Genomic DNA, 27,525 nt, shown 5'->3' on the forward strand with positions numbered 1-27,525 from the left:
GAATCTACATCATTCTGATTTCAGAAATGAAACATCTGCATATATACACACACACACACACACAGAGAGAGAGAGAGAGAGAGAGAGAGAGAGAGAGAGAGAATTCTATTATTTTATCAGAGAGAGAGAGAGAGAGAGAAATCTGTTATTTTATTACAGAGAGAGAGAGAGAGAGAGAGAGAGAGAGAGAGAGAGAGAGAGAGAGAGAGAGAGAGAGAGAGAGATATCACTGACCTACACCATGACAATACCCAAGCACAGAGGGCTTAAAAATTATTAAAAAATCAAGAATTTTCAGAATAGTGCCTCGCCTCTTATCCCACCGTTTAAGAAACATTAAATGTCATTCACATTCAGTCTGACTCACGTCAGGCGTTCCATCGCTAAGGCAGAACAACTTCAAAGGGAAATTTCTTCTCAGATAAGCCATAGAAACGGTTCCTGCCGCAGTCAGGTTTCCTTCCTAAGGCTTCGTCGTACACGACAGTATCTGTTCGCTCGAAATCACTCATCAGGCATTTTCCTTCTGTTCTAAGAAGGCGATCGTTCTACTTACGTGCACCAGCATAACGGAGACTCTTTGAATATGATAATTTTTGGATGATGCTACGAAGCATTAAGGAAAGCATTAATATGTTAAATTCTGCCCTGTCCGTCACGTATGCAGTCATTTGTAATTTACATATGACACTGCATTAAAAATATATTAAAAGGGTTATCTTAAAAAAAAATGGGTCGAAAAAACTGTTTTACCATTCTATTTCTTTTAGGCCGGGAACCTAATGCTCGAGGCTAGCCCTGGGCCGGAGGAGACAAGACAATGATTTAGGAATGTAACAGAGGGTCCTAGGCCTAAAGTAAGCAAACAGACTGCCCCAAAGAGGACAGAATAAAAATGAGCTAGGGAACACGGAAGTAAAAGGAGAAATCTAAAGATAGGCAGTTCTACAACAAAAAAGAGCAGTCCCTAGACTAAGCAATCCGGGTGTTACTGACTTCCGCAGGGCCGAGCTCGATACTGTTCAAATTTGCAAAGGGTTACGATCGACAGAATCTCTCCTTTGGTACAGAATGGTCCACGAGACACGTATATGATCTCTGCCGAGACAGATACAATTAGAAAGCATTTAGAAAGCGAGTAATTACAAATGCCTAACCTTCGCTGCCCCAAGCAATTAACATATAATTTTCGAACTTTATAAACAAACTTAGAGAGAATTGATAGGTATTAAAGAATTGCATAAACAGTATTAAGCGCAAATCGTACAGAGATTTGCTTTAATATATTAACAAATGATTTAATTTCGTCTTCGACAGCCTGGGAAGCTGTTACGCCAATTTTGAATAACCACTCAATCAATTAAAAGACGATTCTCCGAGTGCTGTTCGATCCAATGAACGTCAGTATGAAACCTTGTGCATAGGAGATGACGCTTTTCTCTCTCTCTCTCTCTCTCTCTCTCTCACCAACCCTCCTACCTAACCATAAACACTTCTGGACACAATAACCCGAAGGAGACTTGTTCGTATCGGACAAAGCTTCACTTCGCTCGGGAAAATGTCACCGATGACGTCACTCGAGGCAGCCCTTCGCCGCGGCTTGTACAAATCAGGTATGTGCAGCCTCGGCGAAATGTGTGTGACTCGAGTTGTTATATTAAGCACACTGCTGCCAGACACACACACACACACACACACACACACACTCTCTCTGTGGAGTTATGCCATGCATAATTCATTTACCGGGGGCAATGTACACATGTCTACGTAAAGACGACCACTTGAATATATATATCAATGTATATATGTGTGTTTGTGTATGTATATTATATATATAACAAATACTGTTTAATATCAGAAGTATAGTGAACTGGATATTTAACAATATCTGTGGCTTAATATTTGTGAATTTCAAGAATGTTACTGTGCATAGGATATATATATATATATATATATATATATATATATATATATATATATATATATATATATATATATATATATATATATATATATATATATCTTTCACTCTCACAGTTTAATCAACCAGCCTCAATTTCAATGTCCTAATGACTTTACCACCATGAACAAAAAGGCAGGATCTCAGTGAATCAATATGTCCCTTCCAAGATATATATACATATGTATATAGACACACGACTGGTGTACCTGTCGACGGTTTCGCTAACAATATAGACAGCCCAGTGAAGTTGTTGAGGCTGCGAGAGTGAGATATTGATCAGAAAGTGTTAGTCATGAGGCGGTGATGTCACCACAGAGTTGCTGTGTGTGTGTGTGTGTGTGTGCGTGTGACAGACACTCCGATGACGAAGGAGGAACGACGGCAACCGGCGAAGAATGCGTCTACTCTTCCACAACCTCCCCCTCCCTTCCCCCTTCCCTCAATCAGACCAACCTCTTTCCCCTCCTCCTTCCCTCAACTTCTTTTCCTTCTCCTCCTCCTCCTCAACCTTCCCTCTAGCAAACCAACCTCTTTCCCCTCCTCCTTCCCTCAACTTCTTTTCCTTCTCCTCCTCCTCCTCAACCTTCCCTCAATCAGACCAACCTCTTTCCCCTCCTCCTTCCCTCAACTTCTTTTCCTTCTCCTCCTCCTCCTCAACCTTCCCTCAAGCAAACCAACCTCTTTCCCCTCATCCTTCCCTCAACCTCTTTTCCTTCTCCTCCACCTCCTCCTCCCCCTTCCCTCAATCAGACCAACCTCTTTCCCACCTCCCCTCTCCAATAAGCTTTTCCATTCCATTTACCCTGACCAATCAAGGTTCCCCCAATCGAGTGGAATTGCCCACATGCTTAAATTCCTCCCCCTCTCCTTTCTTTTTTTTCTTGTTAACTTCTTGTACCACTAGCATACCTTAAAACCAAATTAATTATGGGCTATTTAATCTAACAAACTTACTAAAGCAGTTTCTGATTTTGTGAATTAATTAACAAAACATTCTCGTAAGACGATGACGCAATCTCTGGCAAATCTCAAAATGTTTACGATTTAAGTCTCACAACATCTGAGCTTTTCTTCCCACGAAGTTCACAATGTATTTATATGGGGATACTTATTTGTTGTTACGGGGAAAAGTAGTAACAAAAAAGTGTGTGTATATATATATATATATATATATATATATATATATATATATATATATATATATATATAAAGCTACGGAAAACGGAATAAATAAGAATTTGCCATATTAACAAGAAATGCTTAATTCCCTGGAAAGAGAACTGGCAGTTTAAACTGTGACTTCTCCCAAGTAAGTCCAAAGGAATCATTCTATTTCTTGACTTATCTAAACTGATGTCTACCATCAAAGTTAGAAGCAATATATTTATATATTTATTTATCTGTGAGGAATTTGCACCGGTAAAAGCAATGATTGAAGACACATTGGGTTACATTATTATTAAAAATATGATGATAAAACTGGAAGGTAAAAAATAATAGTAACTGTCCTTTGCAGTATGTGAAGATCTCAACTTAGAGATATGCTCTCGAGATCAGACCTACCAAAAATCAAGGATAAATCTGAGATAAGCATAAGCAGTACTGCTTAACAGTAACAGTTCCAGAATAGCAGGAGCAGTTAATGACAACATCTAGAAGTTAATCGCTTAAACATAATACGTTACCACTTTAATGAAAAAAAAAAATTACAGCAGCGCTGTTCACTTGAGAGACATCTGAGCCAAAGGCCAAGCACTGGGACCTATGAGGTCATTCAGCGCTGAAATGGAAATTGACAGTGAAAGGTCTGAAAGGTGTAACAAGAGGAAAACCTCGCAGTTGCACTATGAATCAATTGTTAGGAGAGGATGGAAAGTAAGATAGAAGAAAGAGAATATGAAAGGAGGTACAGTACAAGGAACGAAGGGGTTGCAGCTAGGGGGTGAAGGCAGCGCTGTTCAGCAGTAGTAGTTTCAGAAGTAGCAGGAGAAGTTAATAAAACTAACAACTTAAGGTAAACCATTTAAATACAATTCTTTACCACTTTAATGGAAATAGGACAACATAAAATACTATAATTAACAGGAATAAAACAATAACATACAATACTGTGAGAAAAAAAATCACTTAGGAAGTAAAACTCCTCCCCCAAGAAGCTAAATCATTTAAAAACAATTCTTTACGACTTCAATGAAAGTACAATAACATAAAAAACTATAATTAACAAATAACATAAAATACTGAGGGAAAAAAATAATTTAGAAAGTAAAACTCCTCACCCATGAAGCTAAATCATTTAAAAACAATTCTTTACGACTTCAATGAAAGTACAATAACATAAAAAATAATAATTAACAAATAACATAAAATACTGAGGGAAAAAAAATCATTTAGAAAGTAAAACTCCTCCCCCATGAAGCTAAATCATTTAAATACAATTCTTTACCACTTTATGAAAATATAACATAAAATACTATAATTAATAATAAACAGAAATAAAACAATAACATAAAATACTGTAAAAAAAACAAATGATTTAGGACGCAAAACTCCTCCCCCAAGAACACCCATCTGGCCGTATCTCGCCCAGACAATCTTTTCCCTAAAAGGGCATTAGAATCTCACTTCCGTTAATCTGCCCAATCCCTCTTCCTCCCAAGTCATAAATCTACATCGGGATTGGGAGAGAAAATAAACAAAAGGCTCATCAATCTTGATCTCCTCTCGACCATTCTTCAGCTGAATGCGTCGGTTTCAGTGTCTACAGAAAGCCTTATTTTTGTTTTTTTTTTTAATCTGCTTAGAAGGAAAAAGGGATGTAAGTGAATGATGATATTATTATTCGCTTTGTGCAGATTTTCCATAAGAGTAGTTATCTACGTGATTACTCAACAGAAAGCCTTACTTTTAGTATTCTGTAAAAGAAAACTGTTGTGCCGGCTTTGTCTGTCCGTCCGCACTTTTCTGTCCGCTCTCAGACCTTAAAAACTACTGAGGTTAGAGGACTGCAAACTGGTATGTTGATCAACCACCCTCCAATCATCAAACATACCAAATTGCAGCCTTCTAGGCTCAGTAGTTTTGATTATATTTAAGGTTAAAGTTAGCCATAATCGTGCTTTTGTTAACGATATAGGATAGGCCACCAACAGGCCGTGGTTAAAGATTCATGGGCCGCGGCTCATACAGCATTATATCAAGACCAGCGAAACATAGATCTATTGTCGGTGGCCTTGATTATAGGCTGTAGCGGCTGTACAGAAAACTCGATTGTGCCGAAGAAACTTCGGCGCATTTTTTACTTGCTTATTCTTTATCTGCTTAAAATAAAGGAATAAAAATTAACAACATTTTCATTCGCTTTGTACAGATTTTCATTTCCTGAATAAGATTTGCTTTCATAATTATTACATACAAGCACTGAATTTAGCAAATGTTTGTCCATGTTGGCGGTTGCATAATAATAATAAAAATAATAATAATAATAATAATAATAATAATAATAATAATAATAATAATAATAATAAGACAAAACTACGGGGTTCGAAATATTTCCTTGAGGTGCATGACACTCGAAAATAAATCAGGTGGTAAATAAATAACAAGAAGGAAATGGAATACAAATAACAAGAAGAAAATGTAATATTAACATAATGACAACAACAAACAAAAAAATCATTGCATAACGACAAGGGAAACCGAGACTTTAAGAAAAGACTGACAAAAAAAGTCCACCAAGTCTTTATTTAAGTGATACATATTTTATGCAATCGCTCAAGGAAATAAAAGATTACTCGATGGAATTTTAAACCGAATCTGGTGAGGGTGGAACGACATATGACGAATAAATGGAGAAACGTTTAACTCCTGAAGAAAGGAACGACTTAAAATCTAGAAAATTTGGATGTTTTATTTTGGAATTGATGAAATCTTTCGTATCTGGAAAGATGAAGGAAGTTTTTGTTCAGGAAAATAGAAATTAATCTTGGGAGTTTTTGTGACTGAAAATGCGATAAATTCTTTCCAGGCACAGGCATATATATATATATATATATATATATATATATATATATATATATATATATATATATATATATATATATGTGTGTGTGTGTGTGTGTGTGTGTGTGTGTGTGTGTGTGTGTGTATAACATATATATATACAGATATATATATATATATATACATACATATGTATAAAGACATCATCTATATACATATGTGTATAAAGACACACGTCTTTTATTAAACATTCTAAACAACATCCGCGTGATTCTGGCACTGGAGAAACCAGCACAAAGAAAACAAACCGAGGTGAAAACAACGCAGCAACTTCCTGAGCGAGGAACACAAAAAACAACGAAAAACAACACGTCAGTCCGAGAGAAATTCACGCCATTGTGGTCTCGTGTCTGGTTCAGCTTTCTCAGCATCATCATCTCAGTCGGATGAAAAACAAAGAGGAGGAGGAGGAGGAGGACAAAGGAGGAGGAGGAGGAGGAGGAGGAGGAGGAGGAGGAGGAGGAGGAGGAGGAGGAGGAGGAAGGTTTCACTCCTGGGTTTTCAAAATCCTCTGGGATTTGGAAACCGGTCGCATGAAGATTTGCTTTCAAACTGTCAGAAAAGAAAAAGGGAGGAGGAGGAGGAGGAGGAGGAGGAGGAGGAGGAGGAGGAGGAGGAGGAGGAAGGTTTCACTCCTGGGTTTTCAAAATCCTCTAGGATTTGGAAACCGGTCGCAAGAGGATTTGCTTTCAGTGTCAGATTAGGGAATGCGGCAATTTAACGGCCACTGATGTTTTTATTGTTTTTTAAATTCTCTTAAAATTTTTGAAAAGAAATTTATGAAACAACGCAGGAGGATTTGCTTTCAAAGTGTCACAGCAGATTTTACGACAATCTTATGATTATTGCTGTTTTTATTATTAATCTTAAAATTTTCTTAAAATTGTTTGAAAAGAAATTTATGAAACACTGATAATTCGATAATCTATCAACTAAGGCCCCTCGAACGACTCAAAATCTTCCCCCCGAAAGGTCTCGAGTCTGAAGAAAGTGAGCCTTTCCGATTTCCCAGGAATTCCTGACAACATTCCTGATACTTTCCCAATTTTCCGGGAATTCCCGACATCATTCCTGAAACTTTCCCAATTGCCCGACATCATTCCTGATACTTTCCCGATTTCCAGGGAATTCCCGACATCAATCCTGATATTTTCCCAATTTCCAGGGAATTCCCGACATCATCCCTGATACTTTCCCAATTTCCAGAAAATTTCCGACATCATTCCTGATATTTTCCCAATTTCTCAGGGAATCCCCGACATCATTCCTGATATTTTCCCAATTTCCAGGGAATTCCCGACATCATTCCTGATACTTTCCCAATTTCACGGGAATTCTCTACATCATTCCTGAAACTTTCCAAATTTCCCTGGGATTCCAAACATCATGTTGTCACTTTCCCGATTTCCCTGAAATTCCTAACATCACTCCTGAAACTTTCCCAATTTCCCGACATCACTCCTGATGCCTTCCCAATTTCTCGGGAATCCCCGACATCATTCCTGATACTTTCCCAATTTCCCGGGAATCCCCGACATCACTCCTGATACTTTCGCAATTTCCCGGGAATCCCCGACATCAATCCTGAAACTTTCCCGGAAATTCCCGACATCACTCCTGATGCTTTCCCTATTTCCCTGGAATTCCCGACATCATTCCTGATACTTTTACGGGGACGGAGAGAGAGACAGAGACCCCGGAAGCCGTGACGTCAAGAATGTGAAGTCGCATACTCGACTGTTGCCTCTGTTGGTGATATCCTGAAATATCCACATAAAATATATCCCAGACATCGCCTTTCCATTCTCGGGAATGCAACGCCGGGTAACGTCCTCCTGGATGGGGGAACTCGAGGACTGGAGGAGTAGGAATAGAAAGAAATAAAAAAAGGACAGGGAGTAAGATGGAGTGGATAAGGGGTATTTCTTGTCAACTTATTTATGAATGGTTTTAAGTGAGTGAACGATTTCAAGGATATAACCTATACATTTATGTATAAATTTCTCAATAATAATAATGATAAAATGAAATTTTAAAAAACTGCTTCGTTTAATACTGAATACAAGAGAATATCTCTTCTTATCCATAAGTTACTTATGACATCTCTGATGATCTTCCAGATTTGATATCGATAGGATTTAAGAACTGTGAAGAAAGGGTCAAATCTATCGGAAAATCCTTGGTCAAAAATGGCACGGGTTCAAATCCCAGGATGGGAAAAGCACTGAAGCCTTGCTACGTCATACCCCAGCATTCGCCTGTAGACTTAGGCAATCAGTTATTTACCTGGCTATTAACTGACTGTGGGAGGTCGCAGTCAAGTTAAGAGAAGGACGACTAGCGACCACATCCCAATATACTCGTAATTTGTTGAAATTCTTCTCTCTCTCTCTCTCTCCTCTCTCTCTCTATCTATATATATATATATATCTATATATCTATATATATATCTATCTCTATCTATATCCACTTATATATATATATATATATATACATATATTTATATATATGTGTCTATATAAATATCTATATAAATATATGTATGTATATGTAAATATATGTATATAATGTCTTATATATATATATATATATATATATATATATATATATATATATATATATATATATATATACTGGATACATACATACATACATACATACATATATATATATATATATATATATATATATATATATATTATATATAATATATAAACACACACACATAAGAAATGTTCTCATAGCCAAAGCCATCTCGAGTCGCCCTCTCGTTCGTCCCGCACGATATCTGTCCCAGGAGTCCAACAGCCCAAGTCCAGTCCATCACCCCATCACGAGAGGCCGTCAGCAATGGGCGAAAACCCTCCCAATAATATTGTTATTGCTATTGGCATCCCGTGATGGATTCGCCCTTCCGTCATTTAAATACGGCACGAAAGCGAGAGGGACCTGGTTTGGCATCCAGTAGGTATGTGGAGTTTAGATCTGGAACGACTAGATAAATTCATTCTGGTTCCCGAGAGAGAGAGAGAGAGAGAGAGAGAGAGAGAGAGAGAGAGAGAGAGAGAGAGAGAGAAGGGGAGTGTTTCCAGACAGCAAGAGATAAAAAGTTTTTCGGAGAGAGAGAGAGAGAGAGAGAGAGAGAGAGAGAGAGAGAGAGAGAGAGAGAGAGAGAGAGAGAGAGAGAGAGAGAGTTTCCAGAGATAGAGAGAGAGAGAGTTCCAGAGAGAGAGAGAGAGAGAGAGAGAGAGAAGGGGGAGTGTTTCCAGAGAGAGCAAGAGATAAAAGTTTTTCAGAGAGAGGGATGGGGGAAGTGTTTCCAGAGAGAGCAAAAGATAAAAAATTTTTCAGAGAGAGAGAGAGAGAGAGAGAGAGAGAGAGAGAGAGAGAGAGAGAGAGAGAGAGAGAGAGAGAGAGAGAGAGAGAGAGAAAACTTTTCTCTCTTCTTCTTTCAATAGGTTTTATCCTCTGCTAAACTGGGTCACAGATTCATTCAAACGACCGTGACTATAAAATATCTGGGCTAACTTTCCCAACTCCAGACACAACTTGGTTTTAGATTTTCGTAAAGTTCGAGATAAAATCTGGAAGCACGGGAGAGAGAGAGAGAGAGAGAGAGAGAGAGAGAGAGAGAGAGAGAGAGAGAGAGAGAGAGAGAGAGAGAGAGAGAGAGAGAGAGAGAGAGATCTAGTTTTAATTGTCTTTCTACTCAGTGACCGATATATTCTAATATAATGAGGCCTATTTATTATTTTTAAGAGAGAGAGAGAGAGAGAGAGAGAGAGAGAGAGAGAGAGAGAGAGAGAGAGAGAGAGAGAGAGAGAGAGAGAGAGAGAGAGAGAGGGAGAGAGAGAGATCACGGTTTCAATACCTTTCTATCTATTGACATTAATCCTTATATAATAAATCCTATTATTTAGATGATTAGAGAGAGAGAGAGAGAGAGAGAGAGAGAGAGAGAGAGAGAGAGAGAGAGAGAGAGATCACGAATACCTTTCTATCTATTGACATTAATCCTCATATAATAAATCCTATTATTTAGAGAGAGAGAGAGAGAGAGAGAGAGAGAGAGAGGACCTAATACAGATGAGGTTGGAGAAAGACCTCGGCTTCGATATCTTTCTAACTAGTGACAGATACATTCTGGTATAATGAAGTCTATTTTATTATATTGAGAGAATTATTAAAAGAAATAAACACTTTGCCTGAAACTCCAAAAAGCAACATTAAATGTTCGCAGAATAATCAAAACATAATAACAACACAATTTTGGAAAACAGGAAGTCAACAGAAACTGTACAGACGAAAAATGATTCCCTCGACCACCATAACCAGTCAATAAGGTTAGTATTCACAGCCAACACCCATATTGATCGTAAACGGCAAAATAAGGTTAAATACATCTTACAAGGCATCGACCTGAGAGAGAGAGAGAGAGAGAGAGAGAGAGAGAGAGAGAGAGAGACCTATCAGCTCTCGACCGGATACTGAACACAAACACATACATTCCTCGATAGAAAAGGTCCCTGTGACCAGTGAAAAACGAAGTGTATGTATTTATATGTATGTATGTATATGTATAAGTATATATATATATGTATATGTATATGTATGTATATATATATATATATATATATATATATATATATATATATATATATATATATATATATATATATATAATGCGTGTGTGTTTGTCCCATAACAGAGGGTGGTCCCAACGCATTATAAAATCATAATTTAGCTTATATTCGTACACTGCAAGGAAAAGGAAGAACATTTTCCTAAAATGAAAGCCTTACTTATAAATGTTAGAGGAAATACAAGACATTTTAAGTAAGTCCACTCCAAAACATTATGAAACAGAATTTATCTTTGATTCGCAGACTTGCGAGAAAAGTAAAACAATTTCCTAAAAAATAAAAAATTAAAAACCTTGTTTATAAATGTACGGAACACATAAAACATTATCTCCATTTTTTCCAACGGCAAGGATTGCAAATTCAACGGAACTCGTGAATCGCAATTCACGAACCATGATATGATGTCCTGCCTACTGACTGACGTGAGTTGGAGATTCATTTCCATTCAATCACGAACAAAAGTTTGGCAGGTTTTCCCGGAAGGCTATTGCTGTCACCCACAGGCAAGACAAGACGCAGAACTGAGAGAGAGAGAGAGAGAGAGAGAGAGAGAGAGAGAGAGAGAGAGAGAGAGAGAGAGAGAGAGAGAGAGAGAAACCATTTGCCTCACGAATGAAGATAAGAAGCAACTCAAAGCACAAGGAAAACCATTTGCCCCAGAGAGAGAGAGAGAGAGAGAGAGAGAGAGAGAGAGAGAGAGAGAGAGAGAGAGAGAGAGAGAGAGAGAGAGAGAGAGTATGAACAAAAGAAGTAAGAAAACAAGTAACTCATGAACAAAATCAGAAGAAAACGAGAGAGAGACTGGAGAGAGAGAGAGAGAGAGAGAGAGAGAGAGAGAATCTTTGGAGACAGTGATAACACTAAATGAAAAACAAACAGCACGAAAGCGAGTAACGCATGACAAAGAACGACTGGCCCGAGAGAGAGAGAGAGAGAGAGAGAGAGAGAGAGAGAGAGAGAGAGAGAGAGAGAGAGAGAGAGAGAGAGAGAGATAATGTTAGACTACGAGACTCGGGGATTACAATGAAATCTCTCGGTTGCATGCAGACACCAATCTTCCTCTATCCTACATTCCCTGCCTCCGATGACAACGAGCAACTCCAATCTACGTTCCGAATCTGCAAAAATATTATTCAAGACATTCGTCTATTGTGTAGGTTTGTGAACCACTGCAGAATTACATAAGAAATTTTTCGTAAGGTAATTTACTTCATAAAGATCAAAGCGTGGGTGATCTGTAATGTCAGTCATTAATGAGGAGAGTTGGTCAGTGATCATTAGTTCGTCAGTAATCAAGGCAACCGCTCAGTAATTATCTGACGAAGACTGTCTTCTGATTTTCAAAAAATTCTAGGCCGATGCTTCCAGTAATCCCGGTTTTGTTTATGTATTTGTCAATGGAACAGTGCGAGAAAGGAATGAGGAATTAAGTGAGTAAGAGACCTGCCTCTCAAGGAAACGAGGATTATGAGTCGGGGAAAACCTAGGAAGGAAGTGAATTCCAAAACCTTGGCATCAGAGGGACAAAAACTTTGGCAGTGACTGGAGAGCACGGTGCTGATTTCCTGAGAGAATGTGGGAAGAGGTGGTCTGTCGGTTGTTTGTAAAAGCGGGGAGTTTATGTAATTTTTTTTTTAGCTGATAGGTAAGATGGGTGGAAGAAGAATGAGGGCAATTAGCTAGCTAACAATGGTAGGGAATCGTTTAGAAAGTTAAGTATTAATAAGAGTAAAGTGTGGTTTAGGCACAATTTTATTTAGAAAAAGGTATAATTTATTTTTTACTATGGCCTTAATATGTAATTTATATCTCGAGTATGAGTCATATATCAATTCTGTCAGAAACGTTATTCACTGCTCAAGTTGATTCCTTGTTAGCTGTGTATTGCACCAACAAGGTTGAGGTCACAGTTCAGTACAGAAGAAGAAGTGATAAACAAAGAGATGATCTGGCGTTTGGTGTAACTCATAGAGCTAAAAAATATTTTAAATAAACGAATCACGGATCATCACCAGGATCAGGAGATGATTTGAGGCTTGGAATGACTTCCTAAAGCTGGAAAAATATTTCAGAGAAACCAAAATTGGATCTACACCAGGATCAGGATTCACCTCAGAATCTAATCAACTCGTTCTAGGCCAGTAACCCGACTCTCGACAAAATTTCAAAGAAATTCGTTAATACATTGTGTAGGTATTTGTTGGATGAACAGTAAACAGTCCTACATACAACCAGATTATAATGAAAATATAACAAAAGCGAATAATTTTGCTGTTTTTATTGTAATCTGGTGGTACGTAGGAATGTTCATCCAGAAGATATCTACACAAGACATCTGACCCTATCACAAGCACGATCTACACACGACGATCCAGGCATACTTTCTGAACACGTGACATCTTGCAAGAATGGTTTTTCCAAACGATGTTTAACCTAATTTAGTTTTCTCGGAAGAGCAACGGACTGGCGCCAGGGGCTGGTGCCAGCCGAGAACTTGCATTCATTATTTTGGGAATATTTGTAGAAAATTTCCATTAATGTACACCCAGTCACGAACCTTTACAAACAGATGCACGCTCTATGAATTCACTTTAAGGCGTCTGCCTCATCAGTTGAAGGTCCCTGTTTCGATTCCTGAGCGGGACGGAATTCCTTAGGTATATATACACACACACACACACACACACATATATATATATATATATATATATATATATATATATATATATATATATATATATATTATATATATATATATATTGCATATAATATATATACTGTATACATATATAATGATACCCTAACGTTTCAACAATGCTCTTCCTCAAACTAGGTATGACTCACCATTCACCAAAAGTCGAGTAACTGCCAGGTATCTAATTCACTGCCCAAGTAAGTAGAAACTCAGATGAGCGAAAACACCTCCCATTCTCTCAAAAAAACCAACACCTTGCCCTCTCACCCTTAAGATGAATATAATGACAGGCAGATCAAGCGGTTACGGACACACAAACACACACACAACAATCACAGAAAACCTTAAATCCGCCATATTGAACAAAGAATAATAATTATAAGAGTTTAACATTTTTCCCTCGATAAACTGCGCTTCGTCGCGGTTCTCGCCAGGAATTTAACTTGTGGTATGTAGCATGCCGGATAAATGATTGATAGAATCAATAAGATGCAAATTACTCTTCAGACGCGGAGCAGCAGAGACTCTTCACTTCTTTTTATGCAACGAACAGCGAATAAGTTAATTATTTTCTTGTTACTGGGCTTATTAAGATTCACGTGATGAGGACTTTTGGAGCCTATGCTGAATGTATCGAAATGGTCTACATCCTCGTGCTTCGTGTTTTAAGTTGAGAGAGAGAGAGAGAGAGAGAGAGAGAGAGAGAGAGAGAGAGAGAGAGAGAGAGAGAGAGAGAAATGAACCCAGATAACAAAACAAGAGCGGAAGCAAGGTCGCACCTGAGAGAGAGAGAGAGAGAGAGAGAGAGAGAGAGAGAGAGAGAGAGAGAGAGAGAGAGAGACCAGATAACAAAACAAGGGCAGAAGCAAGGTCGCATCTGAGAGAGAGAGAGAGAGAGAGAGAGAATCTTTGGGGATAATGATAAAACTGTACGCAAAAAAAAAAAAACAGTAAGAAAACGAGTAACGCATGACAAAGAAGATTTACCTCAGAGAGAGAGAGAGAGAGAGAGAGAGAGAGAGAGAGAGAGAGAGAGAGAGAGAGAGAGAGCTTTGCGTGACTCACGGAACTTCAGTATGGAAAAAATTTCTCGCTCTAATATGGATTACACGACTTAATGCTTATACCATACCTCTCTTCCCCTCTCGTCCTATTTTTTTTTTCAAGAAGAAAATCCAATAGGCTTAATCAAAAGTAGGAAAATAAGAATGGAATTTTACTATAGAACACTATTCACATAATGAACATAGAGAGAGAGAGAGAGAGAGAGAGAGAGAGAGAGAGAGATGATTACACATCTAAAATATTGTAAATATATCACAACAAAAGGATATGGATAATTATTCTCATTAAGAAACCTTAATACGTTGTACATAAATTATAATCGACGGAGAGAGAGAGAGAGAGAGAGAGAGAGAGAGAGAGAGAGAGAGAGAGAGAGAGAGAGAGAGAGAGAGAAGTTATTTTCGTTAGAAAAACCAACCTGCACATTTGTAAATAGAGAAGCTCCATATCTGAAGTTAGTATATACTATTCTCTCTCTCTCTCTCTCTCTCTCTCACACATACATGCGTTCACGCGCGCGCTTGGCATTTGAATCTTCCTGACAACCAGACGCATGAAAACTCCCAGGTTCAATAACAGAAAATCAGCAACGCAAATCTGCCTGCTACCGGAGTTGAACTGAATTGAATATAGAGTTTAGGCCAAAGGCCAAGCACTGGGATCTATGAGGTCAACCAGCGCTGGAGAGGAAACTGAGAGTAGGTAGGTCTGCAAGGTGTAACTGTAGGAAAAACCTCCAAGTTGCACCATGAAATATTTGTTAGGAGAGGGTGGAAAGTAAGATGGAAGAAAGATACCACGAATGGAGGTACAGTAAAAGGAATGAAAGAGGTTGCGGCTAGGGGCCGAAGGGACGCTGCAAAGAACCTTTAGTAATGCCTACAGTACACAGCATGAGGTGCACTGACGGCACTATCCCCCTACGGGGACCGGAGGAAATATGTTATTCGCTAAATGTTTCCAAGGGCACTCTTCCGAAGCCTTCCTCTCGGGAATCAGACGTTCCAGCTCTTCAATAAAACAGTCGAGATCGGCAATTTCATAATTAAATCAGGAAAAATATCCATAAACATTAAATTCACATGACTGCTTCCAAACAGGCATAACTGCTTTCATGCCTCCTGCAGATTTATTCGTTAAAATTTGTCTTAAAATTCGCATGATTGCTTGCAAACAAGCAAAACTGCCATCATGTTTTCTCCAAATTTATTTACTATAATTCGTCTTAAAAATTTCCCGATGCATAAAACTGACATGATTGCTTGCATACAGGCACGCCTGCCTTCATGTCCACAGCAGGCATCTTCTTTAAAATTCGTCTTAATACACTCAGGCTGGTCCAAAGCCCGGGTGACAGGAGAAGGTGCTTTTGTAGGCGTTGCAGAAACTAGCAACAAGCCTTAGGTGCTGAGGGCTAGTGGCAACAGGCTATAAGGATGACTGATTTAACTTTTAAAATTAACTTTTAAAGTAGATTCCATGAAGAATTCACTTTTAAAAGACCGAATTATCTCGATCAACAGCCGACTGAATTATTTCCGAGTATGATATGAAATCGTTACATCAGTTTTCAAATTACAATAACTTTCGATTCCAAAGTCTTGTTTTCATATAGGAGTTTATGAAGAATTAGATGAACGGATAAGAAATAATTTTTAATACAGTCCTCTAAAACTATAGATAATGAAGCATTATTTTATACTTTCCTTTCGAACATATAAATGATTGAAATAAAGAAAGACGCACTTAAAAATGTGAAGTCTTTTATCTATCTATCTATCTATCTATCTATATATACATATACATATATATATATATATATATATATATATATATATATATATATATATATATTTATATATATATATATATATATATATATATATATATATATATATATATATATATATATATATATATATATATATATGCACACACACATGTATATCCGCTTGGATTTCAGCAGGCCGGTCCAGAACCAAATAAAACCCAACAGTCCAGAATCCATAAACAAACAAATTGCGGCCTGGCATTCGTCACGTCGAAATTCGCGAATTTTTCCCCGCCATCGACCAGATAATATGAGTAGGCAACATCTCCGATATTATAACTGCTCGACGTAAACGTTCCATTATTAATCTTCCTGATCCCCGAAGCGGCCCCGTTTCGCCAAAATCATTTGCAGCAAATTTATGCCCGGCCCATTTGCAACATTCGCAAATTTCGAGCGAGGCGGACGTCAGGGGTGAAGGGCAGTTTATTCCCCCCGACGTACAACGAAGTTATGGTCGTTAAAATGCCAGATATTTTAACGAGTTGTTTTGAATTTTGAATCTTTTTTTTTCTTTTACCATTTGTTGGGGAGTTGGGATTCATAAGCAGGCATATTTTAGATTCGTATATTCAGGACTACATAATACTATAGGATATACATATATGTTTTGCCATTAAGATATTAACTCTGACGTGAAATAGCTGTAGAGGAAAATCAAGTAGCAGTCATTACCACTATTTTATATATACACATATATATGAAAGACAAACTGATAGTAAAGGTTTGATATATATATATATAAGAAAACCTAAACAATTGTTATATAGATATAAACCAATGGATGAAAAAAATTTGGATTGTAACTGGAATATAAGATTCAGGCCAAAGACCAGGGGTTGGGACCTATGAGGTCATTCACCGCTGAAAGACAAACTGAGAGTAAAGGTTTGAAAGGTGTAACGGGAAGAAAACCTCAAACAATTGTTAGGAGACGGTGGAAAGTCAGATGGATGAAAGAAAATATGAACGGAGGAATAGTAAAAGGAATGAAAAGGGTTGCAGCTAGGGGCTGGAGGGACTCTGCAAAGAACTTACACGGAAAATAACCCTACAGTGTTCCACCAGGAGAACACATGGCAATGGACCCCTACCACCACGGGGGCCCGTCAGCCAAAACATAACCAATCTCCATCCAATGTGTCTGCCTTATTAAGGTCTATTGCATGTCTATAAGCCCCGACCCTTCTCACGTTCATACACGGAAAATAACCCCAAGTGTCCTACCATACAACGCTCACGCAATGGAGCACTGTAGTCACCAACTCAGGGAACGTCAGGACCAAATATCTAATCGTAAAACAACTGAAAACTGATTATTACAAAATGGCCTTATAAATGCCATGCTTATCGCCCTCAAATACACATGATTTGTTTTAATTGTTTGTATATTACGGCATCACTCGTATTAAAACGTTATCCCTCTTTAAATGAAGCGGCAATCTGTAAAAATGAGAGCTATATAACTTTATACATGACGGTGGATTTGTTTACTCAACACTTTTCATTATCAAATTCTCTAAATAATAGAATATATATACATTATATAAATATCTAGTTTATATATATATATATATATATATATATATATATATATATATATATATATATATATATATATATATATATATGTATATATAGTGTTGTAACTGCAACAGTTCTGAATTCCAAATAAAGTGACGGAGAAGGAATATTATGCCGAAAAATTTATCACAATCACAATCACACACGCATGCGCAGACACCCACCACGAAAAGGTGCAAAAGCAATTTAGTTTTTAATTAGATGGACCTAAATTGACCTGTATCTTTTAACTATGACGGTGGCCAAGGGAAATGAGGAATTTTGGGGAGGAGGAGGAGGAGGAGGAGGAGGAGGAGGAGGAGGAGGAGGAGGAGCCCAGCTAGGGAATGGGAGGGGAGAGGGGAAATGTTAGAAGGGGAGGAGATTGGGGTGGGGTTGGGCGGGGGGGGGAAGGGACATTCACACAAAATACAACCAAAGTCTCCATTAGAGTTTAAACCTGAGATTCAGGGTTACTGCGGATAATTATCACGATTAAATGAGGGGAGGGCGAACAAGGACGGTAGTTAACGAAGAGGGGAAGAGGAAAGAGAAGGGGGGAAGAGGAAAGAGAGGGGGATAGTGGGAAGATAGGGGAAGAGAGGGGGGGGAGGGTGAGGATTCATGCCAGGCGAAGGGATGGCGAGGCCATTGAGAATTGTGACTGAGTAGGAAAAGATAAGAAGAGAAAGTTGGAGACAGGAGAGGAAGAGAAGAGACAGAACAGGATTAGAAGAGGGACAAAGGAAGGCTAGCAAGACTTAAGACAAAGGAGAGAAAGTAGGAAGAAAAAACTGGGAATATAAAAAAAATGAAGATTTAAAGAGGAAAGAAAATGGGAAGAAAAAATTGGGGAAATTAAAAAGAAAAACGAACAAGATATAAAGAAAGATGAAATGAGGACAACATGGGAGAAGCATAAAAATGGAATATAACATTCTTTCCCTTCCTTCCCCAGGTCTGAGCTATTAAAGGAAAAAAGGTTACTCATAAAAATAAGAAAATAAAAAAATACAACAAAAACACGTACTTTCTCTTCCTTCCATCCTCCGGGTCTGGGCAACTAAAAGAAACAAAGTTATCACAAAAAAAAAGAAAATGTGAAAAGCAGAACACAAGCTAATAAAAACCTGGCTTGCAGAAAACCTCGCTCCATTGGATAAACACCGCAGAGGCGGATTTTATGCGCAACGAAGCCATAACGGAGGAGGGGAGAGAGAGAGAGGGGAGAGGCGGAGAGAGAGAGAGAGAGAGGAAAAAAAACCCGATATCTAAGGCAAAGTTGGTTAATGCCGGCATATCCCCTCACTCGTTTTGGCCAACGGTTCCTGCAGCCAACACTGAGGCTTATGTATTCTGTAACCTGGTTAGAGCAAGAGTCGAAACCTTATTGGAATTCGGAATTCTCAGTATGTGCCGCGTGCTCATGTATGTTTTCAGAATAAGAAGTTAAATATATAAAGATGATGAAAAGGATTCATGAAAGAAAACTGTAATGTGTAGAAAAATGCTTTTGTTATAATAAATACAAATTTTTTTCAGTTTTCTAATGAATACCATATTCTTTGGAAGCTTGAATTTCGAGTCAATGACCCCTGTGGGTTAGGTCCATTTGAATAGGGTTCACTTCTGAATAATAATAATAATAATAATAATAATAATAATAATAATAATAATAATAATAATAATAATAATAATAATAATTTGTTGTTGCTATTCAGATGAACATCAAATAAAGTTTATTTCAACCAACTAGACATCTAGTATTGAATGACTTCTTCTCTAATAAAAAAATCTAATAAAAGAAACAAATTTATTCGAAATAAATCAGCTGATCTTCTGCACCCGATTTATTTATTGCGTCGTATCATCGAATACACTCACGTGCTCAAGGTCGAAGGCTTAGAAGCCAGATTGCATGTGTAATAAACGCGCTTTTTTTAGTGCTTGCGCTTATCATTGATGCCATATCAGTGCACAAGGCTTCACGCAGGAAGCCTTAATGTAAACGCTGTAAGCCCCAATATATATATGTATATGCATAAGTATATATATACATATATATATATATATATATATATATATATATATAACCCTTAGGGGTGGCTCCAGAAGGGTACAGTTCACTCAGCCCTTAGGGGGAAATGTTCCTTGACTCATGCACTACCTCCAACACGGTTGCAGTCTCTCCACAGTCGACTAACTAACTGGTACCTGATTCACACTGCTTCAGTCATTTGAGGCGTAATGGTACTGAACGGAACGTGCAACTATATCTATCTATCTATCTTTCTACCTGTCTATCTGTATGTCTATCTATCTAAACATGACCATGGTGGCCAAGTGATGCTGACCTGACCTGCAAACGTGTATTCATACATTATCTCATAAATTATCTCATATACACAAATATACAACGAACGAAAGTATGTAATTCATTTGCTTGTAAGAAGCACAGCAATTAGCTGGCACGCCACAGGCCACATCACCGTAGAGAGAGAGAGACAGAGAGAGAGAGATTAAACCAGACACCAAAATAAGAGCAGAGGCAAGGTCGCATCTGAAGAGAGAGAGAGAGAGAGAGAGAGAGAGAGAGAGAGAACCAGAGAGAAGAGATAAGAACAGAAAATTGGGTCACCAAAATAAGAACAAAAATTGGGTCGCATCTGACACAGAGAGAGAGAGAGAGAGAGAGAGAGAGAGAGAGAGAGAACCAGACACCAAAATAAAAGCATAAACAAAAGGCAAATACAAAAAGAGAAGGTGGGCCAACCAATTGTCTTCCACTGCAAACAAAAGCGTCCCACCCGGCACTGGAGGTCATGAACGCTTTTCGGCAATTTATGGACCAGGCCGGGCCATCATTTTCATACCGGAATGGGTTATTTCGCTAAAGGGACATTACGTTCGGATTTTTATTCGGGGCACCGTCCGTAATTCTCTCTCGCTGAATTCAGACCCGCGTCGAGCTTTGATCGACTCTAATCGACACTTGTAAACAGGGCAAAACTTGAAGACTTGTTTTTGTTCGACAGTTTTTTTTCTTTTTTAGCGGTGCGGTGACTAGTTGGAGGTAGCCTGGGAAACATAATTATGAAATGTTATTATGTAAATAAACATTATACAAGAACACACACCCATATATATATACATACACACACATATATATAATGTTTGTGTGTGCGTGTTTATGTGAGTGTGTACCTGTGATATATTTACGCAATTCTGCACACACATATATATATGCATGCATTTCTGTCTGTGAGGCAGGTCTCAGATTATAACTCCTATCAAGCAGATCTACCGATGGAAAATATTTTACCTAGATTTCTTCTTTCTAATCAACAGAAAAATCCTACCTCATTGCAAGGAAGGTCTATGAATGAAGTACTCTACAGTAACTGTAACACCTAAGGTCAGTTTTAGCTATAAAAGTTAATGAATGGTGTGATTTTTTAGCCCAGTTTGGATTTTATCTTGTACAGATTACCCAACATATTTTCAAGCACTGAACGGCAGAAAGTGTCCCATTGCTTGGCTTTACAGCCTAAACTTTATAATTCAGTTTAATTCTTGCATGCAAGGTGATTAATGAGTGTAATTACTGCACATAAAGAGCCACCCACACGATTCAGTAAATACATGTTCCTGTTGAGGAGCTACGAGCAAAGACACCAGAAATTCTGGTTCCATTCATCGACTGAACCATCTATTGCCAATATCACTGAGTTATTTATCATAATTATTCGTACTGTCAAGGATCTTACAGAGTACACCAAGGCCAACAGAGACAAGGCCTACCCAACTGGGTGGAGTCGCCTCCCACCTGGGATAACTACGTAGGCGATGACGTATCTTAGAGGTACCTGCTCATTACGACAGTTCATCTGCTGACGCAGTAAGGAGGTAGACAAAGCTCCGCCTACATGGGGGATTTGGGGGGAAGTGAGCTGACACCTTCTCTTTCTCTTGGCCTTGGAGTGCACGACAAATCCTCCATTACTAAGCAAGCTCCCACGAAAAGACAGAGACCCAAAGGAATAAAGAATAGTAGGAGCCGACGAAAATGACATAAATATAGGGAACAATCAAGGTGCGCGTGTGATTCTACGATCTTTCACGTTCTCTGACCGAAAGGCACATTTATCAAGAAGTAGGTAAAGAGGACAGGTAAATGGAAGTATAACTTCATGAAAGAAAGCCCTAGGTAGGTGTCTTATTTCGTCCTTAAGATTGGTTTAAAAGATTTCCACTGTTACTTAACAGCGGAGGGAATATAAAGTAGATGGTTTAACTTTACTTTGAACCATCGAAAGGATTTATTTCTCTTGTTATAATTCCTCTCAGCAAAGCTACGAATTTTAAGCAGATTTGCTAATTCGAGTACCTTTGACTGGAAAAGCACCTGATCAATAGAGAATTTATCGCAGTTTCCTTTAGTAATATAAATGAGAACATGGAATAAGTTCAGTTGGTAAGAAAGGGGGAAATGAGAGTAAAAGACAATAAAAAAATAATAAAGTGAAAGGATGAAGGCTGTCTTTGTCTCCATGTACAATTATCATCTTTTTTTTTCCTCTTTCTCTCTATCTTCTCTATATCTCATATCGACTTAAAACCCAACAGACTGAAAAACGAATAAAAACACACAGCAAAGACTCGGCAGCCAAAGAATATCACAAAACATTGAAAACAAAACACACCACAAAGAAACTACGGAATGAACAGATACACAAAAAATAGCATGAACACTGGGCACATTCTCTCATACCTCCCGTATAAAAATGGCCCATAAAAGCTGATCCTGTTGTATCCGACCGAATTTAAAGCCAGAAGGGCTAAAAAAAAAAACGCACCCAGATTTCGAGTCTGGCGACCGCTGCCGGTGCATGTTTGCAACATGTCTGCGACAAAATACAGACACTTCTAGAATTTTCCGTATAGAAGCAGCGTAGTTGTTTTGGAATACAAGGGGTCTAGTTCTTGATTAATGTGATTATTTACTAAAATGTGTATTGGATTTGACAGATAATATCTCTTAGCCAACAACCATATATTCACTAACAAGACGTTCGCAAAGATATATTCACACACAAACATCTTGACTAGTTACTAAAACGTCTATCAGTTTGATGGAAAAAATCCCTTAATGCACAACCACATATGTATGAGTAAGATATTAAAAAATATATATATACGCACAAGCATACATAAAATTACGCATACACAAACACACTATATATATACACATATAAATACATACTAAATATCTAGAAAACAATAAAGAATCCTTTAAAATAATAATATGACCTACAATACAAACCAAATAAGGAAACCAAACGAAAATGTGAAAAGGGCACTTAGCTTCTTTACCAAGAGTCCACTAGAACTAACAACGTCCTCTCTAATATCAAAAGGAAAAAGGATAACTACCATCATCATCCCGGCTCGGAGAGATGAGCTACGTACTTTTGAAGAAACGCTATGGCGTTTAACAAGGCGAGCTCTTCTGCAACTAGAAACTAGATAAAAATCACAAAACGGTCGTTCTTAAAAGTGCAATATGAAACAGCAAAGTGTCAAAGGTGACTTATTTTCTCAAGCAGCATCTAGTTACACTGTCTACCAGGTACGCAAGAGAATGCAGTTCCCTCATGTCTTCTGTTAATGTTATGAAGAAGAGGTCCAATTCTGACATAGAAAATCTTATGGACAAAAATATCAGGTGCCTTGCTCTTGAGTTCATTCGGTCTTTATTGCTTGTCGCATATCGAATCTGGTAGTGCTCTCAGAATGGCTTGGTGACCCCAGAGAAATGAAAAGGTCATCCACAGGCATTAAAAGGTCATTTGAACAAACTATTTCTATGCAATTATTAGAAACAACTGAACATCAGATTTCAAAGAAGCGAACTATGACCAACATAACAGGCGTTCTAGTCATTCAACTTGGAAGCTTTATAACCCTCCATCAAAATGAACGAGCCGAAAAACAGCCCGGCCCTTCAAAGCGTTTGCCGAAGACACGCTGCGCAAATGTACGGACATCGCCTTTAACGGGTACTCCTGCAACAAGAAACCTCAGAAAGTGAACAAGCAATTGCAGAAATGGCTGGGACGGGCGTCACCATGGCGGTTAGACGTAATCGATAATTTTAAAGGGTACCACGGATCTCTCCCCCACCCCGCCTCCCATCCCAGATGGCATGATTACGTAATCTTGCACAGAGCGTAGGACAGGACAAGCTGTTTCCCGTCCCGTTCCGGGGACACCCCTCCCCCTCCCCCCTAGCAACTCAGGCATAGGCGCAAAAGACACTGGATAGAGCGACGTCGAAGGGAGTCCTTTGAAGTAAAGCCCAATTTCCCCTTCCTTTCGCTTTTCTGCGAGACCTTTTGAGGCTTTTATTACAATAAAATAGAAGACCTTTTACGCTCTGTAACCATACACAAGCGAGCAAAATAAATTTCGAGTCTCTTACATCACTCAGAGAGAGAGAGAGAGAGAGAGAGAGAGAGAGAGAGAGAGAGAGAGAGAGAGAGAGAGAGAGCAATTTCACCTCGGACACAAACTAGAGAGAGACAGAAAGGCCATTTCTTTCCTTAGTCACGAACGAGAGAGAGAGAGAGAGAGAGAGAGAGAGAGAGAGAGAGAGAGAGAGAGAGAGAGAGAGAGAGAGAGAGAGAGAGAGAGAGAGAGAGAGAGCAATTATTCCTATCTCAGAAACAACAGAGAGACCTGTTTATTTTCTTATCAACAAACCAACAAGAGAGAGAGAGAGAGAGAGAGAGAGAGAGAGAGAGAGAGAGAGAGAGAGAGAGAGAGAGAGAGAGAGAGAGAGAGCGTATCCCACTTCTTTCTCAAGACGCAAACCCAAAGGAAATGTCATTGATGAAATCTTGGAAGCAATTCAAAGATTAGAAAAGGAAACTACATTTGATCCGCGGAAGCGACTCCTTGAAAGAGAAGTTTGCGCAGGCACTGATGAAAGGAAATTGCGAGGGGAGGGGGAGGAGGAAAGGGGAGGGGGAGGGAAGAAGGAGGAGGGGGTAGGGAGGAGTAGGGAAGGGCCCCTGTGGGGAATTAGAGGGGAAAAGTTTCCGTAATAAGAAAAGGAAGGGGAGGTTCTTCCTCACATTATATACCGTGTACAGGGTAATTTCCACATCAAAAACGAAACTAAAATAAGTAATATTAAACATTTAAAACAAATCCATATATACATATATATACAGTATATATATATATATATATATATCTATATATATATATATATATATATATATATATATATATATATATATATATATATATATATATATATATATATATAAATTGGTGGTCTTTCACACTAGACAATCCAGTGCCATTAACTAGACAAGGATGGGTGAAGAAGTATTTTCTCTCTGTCTTTAAGTCTTCAGCTGAAAGCCCCTGTGGATAGTCATCAAACTATATAAACCCAAGAGGGCTGCAAAGGGAAACCAGCCTGGAGAGAGAGAGAGAGAGAGAGAGAGAGAGAGAGAGAGAGAGAGAGAGAGAGAGAGAGAGAGAGAGAGCAATTTGACCTCGGACACAAATGAAGCCCATGCAACCGAATTCCGGAGACTAGAAAACTGCAGAAAGCAGTTACGAACTTGCTCCTCGCTTAAAAATTTGGAAGTCAGATGATTCCACAACTACACTAAACAAACTACTGCTTACTTGCTTAACCCCAAAGAATGCAAAATAACAGCCCCTAAGGAAACAGAGGCAGTAAGGTAAGAAAAAAGAATTAAATACGCAAACATAAAATAAATAAGTTAATTTAAAGGTGAAACATTTGACCAAACACAAGTGCTTCACTGGTTATGAGAATAAAGAGGCCAGCTTAGTATTCAACGGTGGTATTACATGGGAGGGTTGAAAATCGGAATGGGTACCGTGGCTACAGTGGTTCCTGGTTGAAAACCACTACGGAATACTTAATGATGAAAACAGGATAACTTAAAGAAAAAGGAAGACTCACAGTGGATTCTCTACGATTGTTTTTCTTATCAAATAAAATCATAACAAAAATCAGATTCTTCCACTACAAGAAACTTCGACGGAAAGAGTCGAATTATTATTATTATTATTATTATTATTGTTATTATTATTATTATTATTATTATTATTATTATTATTAGAAGGAAGTAGAATGTTAAAAAGGGTGGCTATATCGAACGAATTAATCTTATATTGGTTCATAAGGAAAATTGAGAGGATTCAATATCAGATACATTCGCCCGATATAGCCATACTTTTTTAACAAGATATTATTATTATTATTATTATTATTATTATTATTATTATTATTATTATTATTATTGTTGTTGTTGTTGTTGTTGTTGTGATCTTTTTGCTGAATCTATACATCATTTTCTTCCTTCCATTTACACTCACTATTTTTTTTTTATCTATCTTTTATTTCTAATATCTTTTCGTCATCACCCCAAGTTTATTTCTTTTCCAGCTGCCTCGAAATAAAACTGGATCTTTTCTTATTTAGGTCATCAGCCCCCCAGAAAGTTTTTTTATCCCTCTTCTTCCTTGATTTTGACTTTTTGAAAGTTTAATCAAGACCTCTCGCTCGTCTCTTCTTTTTTTTTTTTTATCAAGACCTATCGCTAGTTTATTTTTTTTTATCAGAAAACTTCAGCCACGCTCAAGTTTAAATAACGTTATCACAAAAATATCGCGGTGTGCACACACGATAAATTGTACGGTTCGAAATTCTTGTGTGTCATATCAGCTTTTAATGATAAATGTCAGATCATCTCACCATCCGAGATGAGGATGGTGAGATGGACTGCTGGAATATCACTACTGGAAAGGAGGGAGAGTCAAGATACAGGAAGAATGTGTGGTGTATGTAATTTAAAGAAGACTAGGGAAGCTCGTTTGAGATACTATGGCCATGTAATAAGAAGAGAGGAAGTGGAGCCAATCAAGAGAGCTAAGAACATGCCAGTGATGGGGAGGAGGAGGAGGAGGAGTGTGGGGTGTCAGCAGATCAGTTGGATGGATGTGGTGGGGAGGGATATGGGTGAGGTGGGACTGGGGGAAGAAGATGCAAGAATAGAAAAAGATGGAGAAAATTGACTGGAGCGGCCGACCCTGCTATACAGTGGGACTAAAAGGTCGAAAGAAGAAGAAAAGTCAGACCATATTAGCAAACTTGAAATTCACAATAATAATACCAATAAATGTTGGGGATTTACCAACCGGTAATGTAATAATAATAATAATAATAATAATAATAATAATAATAATAATAATAATAATGCTTCCGTGGTAAAGTGGTTACCAGTCTGGTTTCAACAGCAGGAGGCCTGGGATGGATCACAGCGGATGAAAACGATTTAGGCCCATTCCCTAAAAAAATCCAACGAGTCTCTGTTGACCTGATATGTAATCAACTTTGGTGGGTCGAAGCGAAGGTTGAGGGAGGATGGAGTTGGCAACCTCACCACAAAATAATAGCTGGGACATTATTATCATTCGTTAGTTTATCGTTCTGAAAAACATTTATTTGCTGCTGGTTTCTAAAATTTCTCTAGACTTAAAATTGTGCTAATATACGTACATACACACACATATGTGTATACATATATTTATATATATACATATATTTGTTATATACATATATATATATATATATATATATATATATATATATATA

At 38.1% G+C, this 27,525-nt stretch overlaps 1 protein-coding gene across 1 annotated transcript in view; it reads left to right on the forward strand.

Annotated features, from left to right (window-relative positions):
- The first annotated feature begins 1,567 nt into the window (after positions 1–1,567).
- Positions 1,568–27,525, forward strand: part of LOC136849461 (GTPase activating protein homolog 4-like) — a 39,380-nt gene continuing 13,422 nt past the window's right edge. Inside the window, exons 1-2 of the mRNA XM_067122811.1 lie at positions 1,568–1,613; positions 2,411–2,779. Coding sequence (XP_066978912.1) covers positions 1,568–1,613; positions 2,411–2,779 — 415 coding nt within the window. The remainder of the gene's footprint in view (positions 1,614–2,410; positions 2,780–27,525) is intronic.

The sequence above is a fragment of the Macrobrachium rosenbergii genome, chromosome 21, assembly GCF_040412425.1.
Source record: "Macrobrachium rosenbergii isolate ZJJX-2024 chromosome 21, ASM4041242v1, whole genome shotgun sequence".
Lineage (NCBI taxonomy): Eukaryota > Metazoa > Arthropoda > Malacostraca > Decapoda > Palaemonidae > Macrobrachium > Macrobrachium rosenbergii.